This window comes from Canis lupus, chromosome 9, assembly GCF_003254725.2.
Source record: "Canis lupus dingo isolate Sandy chromosome 9, ASM325472v2, whole genome shotgun sequence".
NCBI lineage: Eukaryota > Metazoa > Chordata > Mammalia > Carnivora > Canidae > Canis > Canis lupus.
Window position 1 is genome coordinate 32,282,754 of NC_064251.1, and position 17,303 is coordinate 32,300,056.

A 17,303-nucleotide genomic window follows, 5' to 3' on the forward strand; every position below is an offset into this window, starting at 1 on the left:
GACAAGGTGCTGGAAAGTTGTCCTTCAACGACTATTCAGGCAGCTGATGTTTTATTGAGCACCTGCCCTGTGCCACGCACTAGGACTTCTATTTGAGGTCGATCCAAACTTTCCAAACTACTGTTAAGTCTAGTCTTCCCTTTGACAAATGGGTTTCAAAATAAGCATGTACAAAATGTTCCTCCTTTGGCATCTTTCCTAAGAGTATTCTGAAAAGGAAAGCCAACCCTGGTCCCTAAAATGCAGGGCAAGTAAGAATGTGCTTCACCATCAAAATGACACTACTGTCTCCAGGCCAGGCCCCATCAGGCTTCTAGAAAATGGGCAGATAGCGCCTCCGACCAACCCAGGAGCCAAAATAATCCAGCCCAAAGCTTCAGCTAAACGTTTTAACGAATAAATTGTGTATCTGATCAATGTTCGGCATCTGCCAAAGTAGACTGGGATATACCCTTTGCAACCTTCCCGTCCCTGTCTCCCTGTCTCTGTCCTACCTACCCTGTCTCCTCTTTGATACAATTTTGAATCCTTCTTTTAGGGGTACAAAAGCCAACTCAAATGTGATCACAGAGCTATAGATAAACTTACTCCCTCCCACCGGGTGCCTCCTAAAACCATATTTTCGCCATTTCTTTCATTCTTTGAAAGTGCTTTGTGAGAAGTATGTGCAGGACTTCCCCTCCCTCTGCTCTTGACCCTGTGCAGCGATTTGGCCACTCCTGGAGCCAGGCCGTGGGAGAGGCAGCCATTCTTAGCCTCCCCGACAAAGAGGGTTCCCTTGGCAACGGGAACTGTGTGGAGGTTCGAGAAGGGGTTTCCCTCCACCCCACAGGTTCTCTTTCAACTCAAGAGCTCACCCCGGGTCTCTCATGGAGGCGTCTCTAACCAGGGTAGGAAAACAGCAATTTTGAATATCAGTAATTGGCGTTTGGAGACAATTGCTTTGCATGCAACAGGCAGGAAAATGTGGGGAGAGTGGGTGAGTGAACTCGGCGGGCGGGGGAGCATCCTGGGTCAGACGGAGGGAAAGCTGGTTTCATTTCTGTACGCTGGCAAGTCTTGATCCCAAGTAGTTTGGGGCTGTAATAATCTCTTTATCTTTTGGGAGGCGGGAGAATGGGGAAGGATGGGAGGAGGGAAGCTTCTAGAGGAAAGTATGTACCTTGGTCTCTGGTTTCTCTTTTATCTTTGGCTTTTTATTTACATAAACACAAGGCAATCAGGAATGGTGCGTTCCCATGTCAACGTCAACTCTTGCCCATTATTTCTGCCAGTGCACTTGTGGCTCGCCCTCCCCACCCCTCCCGCCCCTGCTTTTCATTCTCTTTGGACTTTATTGTTAGGGTGACGGAGAAGAAAGATTTGTTCTAAAGTCAAGGGTGAATTTTTCTCATAGAAAGTCATCTCTGAACCTGAACGGCTGGGCCGGGGATTGGCACAGTTAAGACTCCCTGCTCTAAAGTCCCCCCTACTGATCTTGCAGGTTGTATGAATACTTGAATCCCTGTCACCAACCCATGTTGTTTCAGAAGACCTCGAATGTGTCATTGATTGAAGGAGGGAATGTCAGTTATTGACTGGGTTAATAGTAAGCAAAAGTTTCTTCACTCTCTTATCAAAAGTTGCTACAATAATGTAGAAGTCTGGGCTGAGGGCTGGGTAGAAGACACTGAGTGGGAGAAATAATTCAGCTCTTCCGTGTACTCCAGGACTTCATAGTGGGTGAGAACCGTGCTCAAAGAACTTCTGGAGAGTGAGCCCCCCCCACACACACACCCAGCTTAAGGTCTTTGAGAGAAGCAGAGATATGCCTAAGTGAGGGATCGAAGGAAGCAGGCAGAGCACCATTCAACCTTCCTTTCCTTTCCTTTTCCCTTCCTCCTGTCCCTTCTCTCTCTCACTGTCTTTCCCTTCCCCCCCTCCCTCCCTACCTCCCTCCCTCTCTCTTGCTCTCTTTTTAAAAATCATATGAGGCCTAAGCATAACTGTTTGAGGAAGCTCTGGAAGGTTTTCAAGACACATTAGAGGTCTTCTGGAACAACATGGGTTGGTGACAGGGATTCAAGTCCTATTTCTTTCATTCTGTGTTCAAACTTCCAGTAAACTCTTTTGAGACAGGGACTCTACTGTTTTCATTGTTGCCCTCCAGATTCTAACAATTATAAGACCAGCCACATTTTGGATGCTCAATCATTGAATGGATTCTTGAATGAGCAACCTGGGATCTGGTTGGTTGTTTACTTCTACCATTTGGCATGGAGTGTGGAGCAAGGGCCAGTCTCCTGATCAAGAAACACAGCCTATAGACTCGCATGTGACATTAATAAGCAGTAGGACCGTGGTCAAGCTATTTCAGTTCTCTAACTCTTGGTTTCTCCATCCATCAAGTGATGGTGTTTGGGTAAGAATAGTGTTTTTCCACCAAAAGTAATTAGCTGAAGTTTTCCAACTGCCCTCCTGCCTGTGGAGAAGAGGATTTGTCAGAGAGGGCAATTCTGGTCAGGGATAGCTCCTGCAGAAAAGAATGGTTAAGACAGTGGAGGAGGTAGAGCAACAAGTGGCTCAGAGGTTGGTGGCCAGAAAACTCTGGGCCCTAGATAATCTCTGACATTCAGTTATGAGACTAATCTTTCCCAGTTTTGCAGCACGTCTCTTGCATTAGATACTTTCCAAAGATGAGTTGAAGTAGTACCCTGATTTTTTTCTGGTAAAGGCAAGCAACCCATCCTTCCTACAGGGGACCTAGGGGACAAGGTTTCACATGGCTGATAGGTTTGAATCATTGCCTCCAGTTAGTGATCAACTAGTCCTGAACCAGTCACATTCTTTTTCCTCATTCCAATATATTCTCTCATTTATTCAACAATCAACAGATAGTCATTGAAAGCCTATGAGACTAGACACCATTTATCAATGAACAAGAGAGAATAATAAGAAAAAAGATTCATGTGATTATTGCCTCTGTGCCACAAAAAAACCAAAAACAATGTCTGGAGACAGAGTGATGGGTGGTATTTGTAGGGGTAGAGTGGTCAAGAAAGTTCTCTTTGAGGTGACATTTAATGGTGAAAATCTTGATGTGGGAGTCTGTTCAACATGTGTAAGGCAAAGCAAAGTGTCTGGGACTAGAACAGAGGAAGTGAAGCAGAGAAGAGACATCAGAGGGGTAGAGTGAGATCACAGAGACTATAGGTGCCCCAAAAGCCGTCAAAAGGATTTGGGATCTTCGCCATTCTGCCCACTTAATTGGAATGGTTTTATTCTATCCAAAGTGCAATGGTAAGCCACTGGGCAGATTTTCACATGGAAGTGACAATATCTGATCACTCCAGCAATTGTGGTGAGCATAGTATATCAGAGACAGTATCTGAAAAAATGGTTAGAGTGAAGGGATTGAAAACTAAACAGCCTACATAGGAGGCCACATGATGGATCAGAAATTTGGGTGTAGCTGGATGGACCTGGATTTGAATCCTGACCTTGTTGTAACTTAGTCGCCCTGCCATTTGGCCAAGTTGTTTAACATCCCTGGTTTCTGTTTCTTCATCTATTAAAGAGGGATCATATTACTTACTTTGATGAGCTGAGACGATGAAAGGAGAGTCTGTATTTGTTATCTCATAGCAGATGCTCAAAATGAGAGCCATTACTGTAACCTTTGCTTTGTTAGCTGTCAACAACTCCATGGATGAGCAGGACAACTGAAGATGTCAGGTTCATGGCCAGTCTCACAAGTTACCCTCTCTACTCCATGCTTCCTTTGGGAGGAATGAGAGGTGAGAAAGGAAGTGACCTGCCTAAAGTCATGCAGCTGGGTAAGGTCAGGGCTGTGACAGGGCCAGGTCTTTATTCCCATGTAGTATTCTTTCTTCTATGCCAGGGTTCATCAAACTAAGGTCCCATAGGCTGGATCCAACTCGTCCCATTTTTATAAAGAACATTTAATTGGAACACAGCCATACTCATTCCTTTATGTACTGACTATGGCTGTTTTAGCACCAGGACAGCAGACATAAGTAGTTGCAGCAAAGCCCACATGGTCTACAAAGGCTAAAATATTTACTTACTGGCTCTTTATAAAGTTTGTCCATTCCCATTCTACACTATTCTGTTCCCTTAATTGAAATGGCTTTATTGTAGTAGCTTATGTATTATCAACTAGAAAGGGAACACCTTCTCCAGGTCTTCAAAACAGCATGACTGAGAGATTTTCTTGGGGAAGGCGTGGTCCTGGTGGAGTACACAGCAAGTGATGTTGGGCCCCTAGGAGCCGGAAAAGGAGCACTGGTCACCTAGGGAGGGTGGCAAAGGGAAAGGATGAGGACTCTGGCCAAAGGGGCATGGGTGAGGAGATAAGGCACACTAAATCCTTGCTCTTAGCAATTTCAGACCAAAAAGGCCGCTCTCTATACCAGAGGTAAGAGGAAGCTTGAAGGCTCAGGAAATAGGCTGATGCAGCAGATTTATTTGACCACCTCAGCATCAATGTACACAGATCTGGGCCTGTCTGGGAGACGTATTTGTGGACCTCAGGGCACATCCCCTTATACCACAGATGACCATCACTAGCATTGAAAGCTGTGCTTGCTTATTCTCAGATACCACAGCTCAGAATCTTATGGGCCTACGTGGAGAGTCCTCTTTTCTTCTCAAGACTTTAGGACTATGTAGGGACTATGTTGTCTTGTCAGGGACTCATTCCTTGCCTGGCCCTCAGGAAAGCCATAGATTGGCTTCATTCTCTTTGGCCTCCATGTTTCCACTGATGCACTTAGTTAGGTAGACCTTTCTGCTATGACTCTGCATTCAATCCCAACACGTGATTATTTACTCACTCCAAGGTAGGTACCCTCTGTTTGAGGGTACATTTATAGGTGTGGACCTATTGGTCAGAAAGCATTGATGGCTTCACTTGGTTAGATGTGTGGAATCCAAGTTTGACCTTCATCCTTAGGGATTCCTCTTGACTCCTGGTTTCAGACTTCAGCTGTTGCCGTAAGCAGTGGAAACTGAGTTACACAGTTCTTCAACTTCAGGTAATATAAATACAGTACCATGTATTTCTTGGCACTTTAAACTTTCCAACCAGCCTACATGGAGAACACCCCAGCTTTTTGGAATGCTAAATAATTCACCAGACCCATCGGGCATGGTGTTTCAGAACTCAGTAGGCTCCTTCCACTGATCCAATGAGCAGATGTGCTCATTTTTTTGCTTGCTCAAAATGCGTCAGTCGTTTGAACATCATGGACTCAGGACTTAGACCAGCCATGCAGTGCCTTGACATCCTCACTAATTCACTGACCGAGCAACTCCCCTCACATACACCTCAAGGGCATTCTTACCTAAATCCTAGAAGCAGGTCAATAGTTATGAGAGATCAAGTGGCATGATGGCTCAGTTCCAGCATGGGCCCTCCCCATCCAAGACCTTTTAAAAAGAAGAGGAAGAAAGAAAACTTTGTTGGGTTCAATCAACTATTCCCTTCCTGGGTCTTCTTCCACCCTGGTGCTTACATGAGGTTAGGGTCATCGTAGAAATGGTTAACAACACCTCAGATTTCCCCAGCTATCAGAAAGCACAGCATTCCCACACAATCTTTTGTGAGCCTAAGTGGCATAAACCAAAGAAGCAAATACAATTCACTTATAGGGGAAAATTTTTGCACATTCCCAGGCCCCCCAAATAATTTTTCTTAAGCTTTTCTGATACCTTGGGGCACATCTTGCTAACAGATTACAACCAAACAAATGGGAGTAAAGCACAGATGCTCACAGACACAGTTCAAAGCTATGGCACTTGATGTTGCGATGCTGAGTGTAGTTCTCAGGGAAGGAACTGGGGAACTGGGCAGTGCTGCTCCCCGGCTGCCCCAGGGTGTGTGCAGCCTCCAGGATGGCTTGCAGCAAAACAAATGCTAAGTGCTATTTTTGCTTTTCAGCATTTTTTTGGTAAAGGCAAAATTCCTTTTTGGATTTCCTTAGTTAGTGAAACAGGTACTAATGTAGATCTTTGGTAAAAGGGAACTTGTGTAACACAAACTTTGGAAAAGTGGCTGGTGGCTGTATAACACAAAGTCCAGCAAATCCAGAACCCTGTAGGCTGTTAGCAGAGCTGGTAGCCTTCCCGAAGCCCCCGGGGGCTCCCTGCGAAGCAGGTGAGACTGGAACAGCCCCTACGTTCTTGGGGCTTGCCATCAAAATGAGAAACTGCCGAAATGACATGAGCAGGCCAATTCAAGGGGGGTGAAGACAGACAACTAAACGGTATGTAGAAAGGAAGTGAATGCTACAGAAGGAGCCCACGCTAAAAATAAATGATTTTTTACAAGCGTGGTTAGCTTTACTGAGACTTAAAATTACGAAACACAGCATGCATTTTCCCCCTAAAATAAAAGCTTTGAGAAAGTTTGATCTGCTTCACATAAAAAGCTACTGAAAAAGGAAAGTATCTGTGAAAGCTTTTAAAATTATGACCATATTTCAAGTATGATAATCACCAAGAATATGTAATGCTATCAGAATTAGATCGACGTGGAATCACTTTGTTTGAACCAATTTAGTCATTTGTGTTACCCCACTGAAAAGACTCCCTAGCACTCTTATTTATGGAAAATATCTATCTACCATCATCTAGGAGCAGTCCAGGCCAGGAAAAAAAAAAGAAAAAGAAAAAAGAAAAGAAAAGAAGAAAAAATGGGCCAGTTTCATTGAATTCTATCTAGTGTGACAATTTTCCTGTCTCCCAAGTGAAAGTAATCATTCATTTTGTATTTAATCTGTAGCCAGAAGAATGATATTCAATGCTAAGCATGACATTTTGTGTTGTGTTTAGTTGGGACTGGACCCATCTGATTGACTGAACCAGTTAAGATGGTGCCCTTATGAATCAGCCTGTGCAGTGTAACCACCTAATGTCCATAATTTGGAACTGGGCATCTATCACACAGCCCTGCCCTGTCTTTAGTTCATTTTTTATTTCAGTGCATCACCGTTGGCCTGAGCGGATGGTGCTTCTGTGAGTTTTCAGCCTTTCTCCAGCAACACGAGATTTATAGCGTTATCTTTGTCCAGCCAGCATTTATTTCCCCAGATTTAATTGTGTTCCCGTTTTATATGATGTTGACAAGTAGTAACTGCTGAGTGTTTCAGTGCCATGTGATTAAAGCTAGTAGTGCGTGAGAGTGTCCTCCGGCCTGAGTTCTCTCTAATCCTCCTCTTTCCAAGACACACACATTAATAATTCTTTAGCACTGGTAGTTACAGTTTTTCTTGAACATTGTCGGTTTTGCAATCTGATGAAAAGCTTTTGTGTTTGAGGTTTGGGTTGTATTTGTGTTTATTGTACAGAAAGGTGGAAGGGCGGAGAGAAATGGGGGATTGTCAACTCTGCAAGTTGTCAGTGCGGGGATGTTAATGGAAAGAGAATTTTTAAATTATGGGATATCAAGTGGGGACCAGAGGGGAGGAGTAATTAGAGGACTTGGCCAGCGGAGGTGGGGGCGGGGCGGAGGGCAGGGCAAGGAAATGGGAGGGGTAGGCCATCTGGTGTTAATCTCCTGCTGTGTGTTTGCAGGGCAAAATAGTCAGGGTACTTTGTCAAGGTACAGTCTGCTTTTGCAGACACAGATGGAGCAAAAGGGAGATTAATACATGTGGTTCTAACCACCTTTCATATCTTTACAGCTAAACATTATTTATAGAAATCAATTAGTCCTCTGTCTCTGCAATTTTATTATGAGGCTCTGTCCAAGTTTCTGGCAAGCTCTTTAAGAGGATGATTGATGGTAAACTTTCAGAATGAATAAAAAATGAACCCTCCCTTAGGAATTGGTGTAGTGGAGAGAAAGGTAAATGATAAAAATTATAAACTCTGCAAGTCACTAGAAAACTGATGTAGGATCAGTGTGGTCCTTGTTATATGATTTTTGTCCTTATAGGTTTCATTTTATTTCTTTTTTCTTTTCTTTTTTCTTTTCTTTTCTTTTCTCTTTTCTTTTCTCTTATCTTTTCTTTTCTCTTTTCTTTTCTTTTCCTTTCCTTTCCTTTCCTTTCCTTTCCTTTCCTTTCCTTTCCTTTCCTTTCCTTTCCTTTCCTTTCCTTTCCATTCCTTCCCTTCCTCTTTCTCTTCCTCTCTCCCTCTTTTCTCTTCTTCCTCTTTCTTTTTTTTTTTCTCTTTCTCTCTCGCTCTTTCTTGAGCGCTCTCTCTCTCTCTCTTTCTTTACACACTCAACTGACTAACTGCTATGGAAACTTTAGGAGAGCCTAATGCCTACAACTGAGCTTGTGGGAAAGTAAAGATTTATTCATTTGCCAAGCTAGTAAATGCCACTTTGATTACTGATGCTCATATAAGATAAAGAATCCCAGGAAAAAATGGACTTGAGCTTTCATGTTTTGTCTTCTGGAAACTTTTACAAGTGATGGGAGCTGCCAATTGGCCTCTGTTAAATGAGTCTAGGAGCCAAGTAATGATAAATATAAAATCCCATCGCAGTGAATTCCATAGAAGATGCATGCTGATATATTTTGAAATTCTAGTCTTGGTAGTCTGCTACTATAGCTTACACCTCCAAGCTTAGAAATGAACTTGGGGCAAAGCTCATATCCCCAGGGTTTAGACCTGAAATAGTTGTGATGGCCTGGATGTGAGGATGGAATTATTAAATAAAACAAAGTTCTGAATCCAGGAGAGAACAGGAGACAGTGGCAAGGTTGTACAGGTTCTAACTCCAGCTCCTTGAATGTTGGGGTGGTAAATTGTTCTGTTTTGTTAACTATTTTAAGAGGAAAAAGGGGGATGTCTGGGTGGCTCAGTGGTTGAACGTCTGCTTTTGGCTCAGGCAGGGCGTGATCCCGGAGTCCCGGATCAAGATCAAGCAGGATCAAGTCCTACATCAGATTTCCTGCATGGAGCTTGCTTCTCCCTCTGCCTATGTCTCTGCCTTTCTCTCTCTGTGTGTGTCTCATGAATAAAAAAAAAAAAAGGATTCCTTTGGCCTCTAGAATTAGAGATTTGTGTGCAATTTAAAAAATTACAAATGATGCAAGGAGGCTTCAAGCATTTATTCTGTTTCTGTCTCTGTGAAATGGGATGATAATAGTACCTACCTCACAGGTTTGCTATGAATATTAAATGAAATCAGACATTAAAATATGTAACATGATGTAAACCCAACAAATTCTCCCATGGTAGTGTTATCAGAGGATTCAGATTGACTTTTTTCATTTTTTCATAAGGTTTGGTGTTTAATATAGAACTTGTTCCTATTTGTTAATGATAAATGTATCTGAGGAGGCCCCAGTAAGTGCCTTTAGGGTGGACAACCTTTACCCTTTCTTTTATACCCCACCCTGTATTACTTGATATGGATCTTTGTATACAGTAGGTGCTAACCTCTTTCTGATATAAGATTCCCTAAGTTTATTTTTTTATTTTTTTTAATAAATTTATTTTTTATTGGTGTTCAATTTACCAACATACAGAATAACACCCAGTGCTCATCCCGTCAAGTGACCCCCTCAGTGCCCGTCACCCATTCTCCCCCACCCCCCACTCTCCTCCCCTTCCACCACCCCCAGTTCGTTTCCCAGAGTTAGGAGTCTTTATGTTCTGTCTCCCTTTCTGATATTTCCCACACATTTCTTCTCCCTTCCCCTATATTCCCTTTCACTATTATTTATATTCCCCAAATTAATGAGAACATACAATGTCCTTCTCCGATTGACTTGCTTCACTCAGCATAATACCCTCCAGTTCCATCCACGCTGAAGCAAATGGTGGGTATTTGTCGTTTCTAATGGCTGAGTAATATTCCATTGTATACATAAACCACATCTTCTTTATCCATTCATCTTTCGATGGACACCGAGGATCCTTCCACAGTTTGGCTATTGTGGACATTGCTGCTATAAACATCGGGGTGCAGGTGTCCCGGTGTTTCATTGCATCTGAGATCCCCTAAGCTTAGATGGGGTTTTCCACCTCTGCAATTTAAGCTGTTGATAAAAATGTATACAGGCTCCGCATAAGTGCAGTTTCAAAATATGTAAAATATCTAACTTCTAAATATTTGATGATACCCCACATCATACAGAATATTTTCTAGCTCCCAGTTTGATGAAAACACCTAAGGCAATATCTGCCACATAATATGTGCTTGGCAAACCATTTATGAGATGATGAATGAATGCATGAAACCTACATAGGAGAATAAAAGAGAACCACGTGTGGAAAGGGTTTTAAGTAAATTAGATTTCAATAAAAAAAATGGCACAAACTAAAATAATTGCTTGTAAGCTATGAAAAATATGTCTTTGTAATCTAGGATAAAACAATTTATTAGAACATTTGGAGCAGCTCTTAGAATCCATGAGACTGCCGTATAGCCATGCTTATAGGAAAACCAGGATGCTGGCAACAACATGATTTGTGGAGCCGACACTATTTAGCAGGCTGTTGGCAGCGCCACGAATAAGCCCCTGTCATTATTTTCATCCTGATTTCTTGTAAGAGTCAACGTCCCAGGAGAGTCTTATTGGCCTAACGTGGGTCACATGTCTACCCTATCCCCAAATGTCTTATTTATACTCCCATCAAAAATGCATAAAATGAGGAGAGGTGATTCTCCTAAAAGAGTGCTGCAGCCAAATTAAAAAGGAACAGATGGCAAAAAATAAACGTTCATAATATAAACTTACTAATATCTAGATAGAATAAATATGCATGTTGAATTAAGTTTCCTAGGGCTGCTATAATGGAGCACCATAGACTGGCTGGCATCAACAAACAGAAATTTATTGTCTCTCAGTTCTGGAAGCTGGAAGTCCAAGATGTAGGCAGGGTTGGTTCCTTCTGAAGGCCATGGGGGAAGCTGCTGTTCCAGGTCTGTCTCCTTGGCTTCTAGATAGTCATCTTCCCCAATGTCTTCACATTGTCTTCCCTCTGTACATGTCTATATCCAAATTTCCTCTTCTTATAAGGATACCAGTCCTATTGGATTAGGGCCCGCCCTAGTGACTTCATTTTAATTACCTCTTTAAAGACCCTATCTCCAAATCCAATTACATTCTAAAGTACGGGGGTTAGGGAGTTAAGACTTTATCACTTGAATTTGGTGGAGTGGGGATGGGGTGACTAATTCAGCCCATAACTGCATGCTATTAAACACACTAATTTATTGAATTAAATGAATGGATATGTCTGTGGACAAACACCCATTGTGTTGTCTGTAGCAATTTTTAGTGAAAATGGAGTAATGGTTTAGCAAAGTCTACAAAGATCTTTGATGTTCTGGATTTTCTGACTGAGCTAATTAGAACAGAGATAAATAGTTTTATCCCATCCATTATTTTTCTTTTAAAAACATATTTGATCCTCAACTACAGAGTTGCTATTGAGCACTACTATAATGGGGGAGGGGGTATTGGGAAAGAATTGAAGAATTATTTATGTGGGAAAGAAATAAAAGTAGTAATAATAAAGCTTAGCTTTCTGACCTTGAAAAAATTAAAATTGAAATAAAGACACTTTTGAATCTTGAAAACAAGAACTGGTAACCACTTTATATCTGAGATGCCAATTTTGCCTATAAAATTTTTCAGAGATTTTTCTGAGAGCAGAGCCAAGCAGAAATGACTCATATTACCTCCACTACACATACAGATTTTCTCTTCGACTCTGGCCACTGTTCAGACTTGACTCTGTCCAGCCTGGAGCAATACATCAAGTAAACAATATTCATGTAGCGATGCAGAAAGCCCTGGCTGGATCCTGGGCTATTTAACTTGCTTCCTAAAACTCCCAGCTCTCAGAGTTTATGGTCCTGTGATTCATATTTTCTCAACACCCGCATTTGTGGTCTTCTCCCATGACCAATGTCTACTTTTTCTAGACCCCTCATCCTCCATACCCATATTTCCTTGGAAAGATGTACTCCATTAATCCAGGAACTGAGAGATGGAACTAAAAGTTTAGAGGTGGTTTGTATTATTTATGTCTGTGTAGGGGTGAGGTGGCATCTGAGTGCCATCAGGACTTGGACCTCAATAGGACTTTGTCCAGTGAACTTTGCCAGATAGTGTCTACCTTCCTCCTCCTTCACTTCTAGGGTCTGTGAATAGTAGTTCACTGGATTTAGATGGCAAGCCAAATAAGCTATGTAATTGAAAGTTCCAACTCCATCTCTGAGGAAGAGATCATCTAGAAACTTAAAACAGCTCTGTTTATTATTGTCCTTCAGCATATTGGCATAATGGGATATATTTTGTGGAATGTATGTGTATTGGTGTTTATACCCATAATCACAGAATTTGGGTGTAATTCACCAGCAGTAGCTGGGATGACTTTGGTATAAAAAGTACCCCCGTGTATATTAAACAGTAAACATTTGAACTCTGAGGCCTCATAATTTGTCCCACACACACATCATTTTATTCTCCTTAGTTATGGGTACACATTCCGTTTACCATGCTTTCCCACCCTTCTGCTGGCAAAGACCTCCATCATGTCTCATGCACTTCTAATCCTGATAACTTCTGAAGGCCTTTTACATCCCAGCCCAAACAGTAGATCCTCTGGGAATCCTTCCCTCCCCACTTCCCTGCTTCTTCATCTCAGTCAGATGTCCCTCCTCAACATCTCATAGCACATTCTCCATATACTTATCTGTTCTCATCCTGTATCATGTAACACATTGTTATTGTGTCTGTTTCTACCCAAATTGCAAGCTTCATGAGGTGGGGACTGTGTAGACTTCTTAATCTCCATCCCTTAGCACTGTCCCTGGTGCTCAATAAATGCTTAATGGGTAGACAAATGAATGAATGAATAAATGAACAAATTAATTAAAATGAAAAAATAAATGAACAATTGGAGAGACAACTTTCTTAACATCAACAATCTGGACTTTCTGAAAGCATCTTTATTTGAAAGTAATACCAAACTTCCTTTAATATGGACTCGGGGGGCAGCCCCGGTGGTGCAGCGGTTTGGTGCTGCCTGCAGCCCGGGTGGAGATCCAGGATCCAGTCCCACGTCAGGTTCCCTGCGTGGAGCCTGCTTCTCTCTCTGCCTGTGTCTCTGCCTCTTTCTCTCTCTCTGTGTCTCAATAAATAAATAAAAAATTAAAAAAAATAATAATAATATGAACTAGTGTCCCTCAGATTCCAAGTTGAAAATAGCCTGTGATCCCCACATTATTCTTGGGGCATTATGTTACAGAGTTCAGCCCATTTCTCAGGATAATGCATAAATTTGTTTCTCAATAGAAATCTGTTCTGTCAGTTAAAAATACTCAGTGGTGGTAACTATTGCACAAGCCACAGTGGAAAATAAAACCCAGTATGGACTGCCAAAATTATAGCCTGCTAAGAAGAAATGGTAATATACATAATATGTTCATTATTATGCTGTAGTGAAAAGTACACTGGATTTCGAGCCAAAAGGCATAGACTCAAGCCTGGTCCTCGGCATTTGCTAGTTGGGTGGCACTGGGCAAAGTCTGTTCGTGTTTCAAGGCCCACCTAACTTGATTTTCATCAAATGAAATGGGGTTCACTTGAATTGTCTTATGAAGTTTAAATTCTCTGTCAATGGAATGGAATGAAAATTTATATTGCTTAAGTACCTACTGTGTTCCTGTCACCTTGTTAAGCATTTTAAAGATGAATAAATGCAAATACAGATTTTCCTCCAAGTCGGATGGGATCTGTTTCTTTCTGTTCCATCACAGAGCTTAACAGTTACAAATATATTTTTTTAAGATTTTACTTATTTATTGAGACACACACAGAGAGAGAAAGAGAGGCAGAGACACAGGCAGAGGGAGAAGCAGGCTCCACGCAGAGAACCCGACATGGGACTCGATCCCGGATCTCCAGGATCACACCCCGGGCTGCAAGCGGCACCAAACTGCTGCGCCACCGGGGCTGCCCTATTTTTTAGAAAATATTTCAAAATTACCCAGAGAGTGAGCATTCAAATACAAATGCCGTTGTAATTTGTATCTTCTAGACTATTGTCTTGTAGTATATAGGCCAATATTATATAGACCACTCTCACTAAGCAGGAGTTTATTGGCATGAGATCGGGTATTCCCTATGTCTCATCTCCTTGTCAAGTGAAGTAGATCTGCCAAGAAAATACAAATGAGTGCTGTCTGGATAATGTGTTCTACATACCCAAACTTTTCAGAGTCCTAGTGGAATCTATAAAATGCCCGTGCCAGCAGTCAGCACCACATGCCCTCCTGTTGCCTCTGAATCAGCTGTGTGGGACGCTTGGCGTCATATAGCCCAAACATTCAGATGTTGGACTCATTTTTTTAATTTCATATGGGTATTTGGCACTCAGAGAAACAGCTCACTTCAGCCTGGAATACAACATCCAAGGATTGTTTAAACATGGGATTAGTCTGGGCTTTCTCGGGGGAAATGTCCTTTTCAACATCACTTTCTAGAACAGTGACCTGATCCTGTTTATGAACAGCATTGTCAGCATTGTTAATACCAACGAGAATTCTTTCTCCTCTGTTATAATCACACTCCTCCATCCTTTTTCCTTTCCATTGCCCTAATTCAGGTGTGTTTACAGGACTCCTTATTCCACCCTGGAACTCACCTAACCCTTTCCCTGCCACTGCCTTCCACATATGCCTCTGCATGGTACACTCTCACTCTCATTTCAGTGCAATCTACCTGCTGAAAAACATGCAGAGCCTCCCTTTCACCTACATAATAGTTAAATGCATTAAGGTCTTCCAGAATCTGATGCCTAGTGTGGAGAAGAAAAAAGCACAAGGGAAGAAATCAGGTGGTCTTTGTTTCAGTCCCAGCTGTGCCACAGTGGAGTCTTGTGACGTTGGAAGGGCTTTCCCTCTTAGATCATATTTCCTTTGACGATGAAATCAAGTGATTGGACAAGAACCGAGATGCTTTATGAGTGGCACTCAGGAACCATTCCTTTCCTATAGTGCCCTTGGAATTCATGTTCCTCAGTCCTTGGCTTTTTCCCACTGAGCCCCAGGGAGCTTCAGAATCATCCATGTAGTCACACTTAGCAGACCAGAGTTAACTCTTAAGATCAGAACCCTTTGACCTCCCTGAAGGCTTTGATCTCTGAGGTTGCTTCCTGTGCTAACTTTCCACAGTCCTACCCCCTTCTTTTGATCTCATCCATCCACTGCCAAAATGCAGAGCCTACACCATGACCAACAGCACTCTGAACATTTCCTCTGAATGTGTTTGCAGCATTTAGGTCACTGGAAAGCCCTTGATTTCAAGTCACAGTCCTTAGTCAGAATCTTACCCATTCTACAAAGCTCAGGTGAGCCTCATGAAAACTTTGTTAGTAACCCCAGCTGGGAGTGATCATGCCCTCCATACCTGAGTCCCCACAGTAGGTTTTCACTTGATCATGAGAACACTATACCACCTCACTGGCCTTCTTGAGTACCATATTTAATGATACTTATGTAGCTTTCTTGGCCCTCTACTAGAAATAAACTCATTTTAAGATAAGCTGTGTTTATTTTTATTTATTTATTCATAAGAGACACAGAGAGAGAGGCAGAGACATAGGCAGATAGGCAGAGAGAGAAGCAGGCTCCCTGTAGGGAACCTGATGTGGGACTCGATCCCAGGACTCCAGTATCACGACTTGAACCGAAGGCAGATGCTCAACCACTGAGCCACCCAGGTGCTCCTAGATAAGCTGTGTTTAAATTCTAGTTCTTTCTATTAGTTGCAAGTCCACACACAAGTCATTGAATCTAATTCTTGGATAGCATCTACTGGACATCCAGCAACTAACAGATTGCTAGGTCATCCTACAAAATCAATAATTATTTGCTTAGCAGGAGGAAGAGACAGAAATTTACTAAGACCTACCTGATGAGCTTAGTGTAAGGGTTAAATGAGAAAAAAAAAAGAAATATATATATATGTATATATATATGCATATATATATACACACACACACATATATATGTTTCAAAACCTTGGTTCAAATATTAAACACATATAAAAACATACAAGCTATCATTAACAATAATGAAAACATATATTGAGTGCCAATTTTGTGACAAGAACTATACATAATTTAGAAGCTGGCATGGTGTGGGTAGAGCAGTATAAGCTTCGGAACCAACTAAGCCTGTTTTCTCATAGCCCTGTTTTTCTACTTTGGATAACTTAGAGTGAGTTATCTAACTCCTCTATACCTTCATTTTTCTATATTAGGGTACACTGTCTGTGAGGACTAACTATCCTGCACTGTGATTCAGTTGACACCTCCAGAATCTCTCCATGGTAGTACCTGACAAAAGTGTCTCACTCGTGCTACACATTCATTGCAGACAAATGGGAGGCTGTGCTTCTGCTAGTTATTCAGAGACTTGGGGGTGGAAGCTGGCTTCTGCATCTTACGACTGTGTCAGCCTGGACATGTGGAACTCCAGGTGTTGTAGCAGTGGAGGAGAGGGGAAGTTTTCACACCAGCAATTAATGCCCAGCACAGAAGTAACCTACGTGACTTCTAGTCACAGAGTCAACCTCAGTGGGCCTTGGAAGTACAGCCTTTCATGAACTCAGAAGGAGAAGTGAACCAGACACTGATGACCATTAGAAATGTCTGGTGAGGATAATAATGACTACTATGTGGGCCTCTTGGGAGAATTAAATGTAATGACCTCACCAAGTGGGTCCAGGTCTCCAGCAACTGTTGGCGCCTTTCCTCTTTTCCTCCTGATGAACTGGGACGAGTTGTATATATGTTTGTATTCCTTTTCTGTTTCTAACTCAAGTCTTTGCACATAGTGCTCAAGAAATATTTACTAAATCACTTTAATAAGCAATTTGAAGTTATTTTTCATAAGCTATCTTAAATTCATAGGAAATGTGGTTTGTGGTTATAGAGTGATAATTACAAGACTCATTTAACATTTTGAATGATTGTTATATCTAGAATATCCATAAACATAAAAGCACTTGCCTTTGTTTTTTTTTTTAACAAACACTTTCAGAATTCACATAACTTCCTCCTAAGTCTATGTTTCATTATTATTATAAGGCATTTTGTTAGCATGACAACACTGGTGTCATACGGGTGCCAATTTCCCCTCTTCTTCCTTTTCAACAAAATCCAGACTTGATTCAGGTCTCCTCCTAACCATATTACAGCCAGGTGCCGGGGCAGATAGGCCCAACCCCAGCTTCCAAGGAGGGCCTGAGTGACTTAAACGTGCTTCCTTTTCTCTGACTAGCTCGGGAAGGAGGTTGTGCCCCAATTTGCCGTATAAAAACAAG

General features: G+C 41.9%; 1 protein-coding gene across 2 annotated transcripts in view; it reads left to right on the forward strand.

Annotated features, from left to right (window-relative positions):
* The first annotated feature begins 721 nt into the window (after nt 1-721).
* ANKFN1 (ankyrin repeat and fibronectin type III domain containing 1) overlaps nt 722-17,303 on the forward strand; it is a 298,750-nt gene continuing 282,168 nt past the window's right edge. Inside the window, exon 1 of one of the 2 annotated variants that reach the window (XM_035720842.2) lies at nt 722-890. In XM_035720842.2, the coding sequence (XP_035576735.2) occupies nt 870-890 (21 nt within the window). In that variant the 5' untranslated portion in view covers nt 722-869. The remainder of the gene's footprint in view (nt 891-17,303) is intronic. The other variant, XM_035720841.2, reaches the window with a different exon arrangement.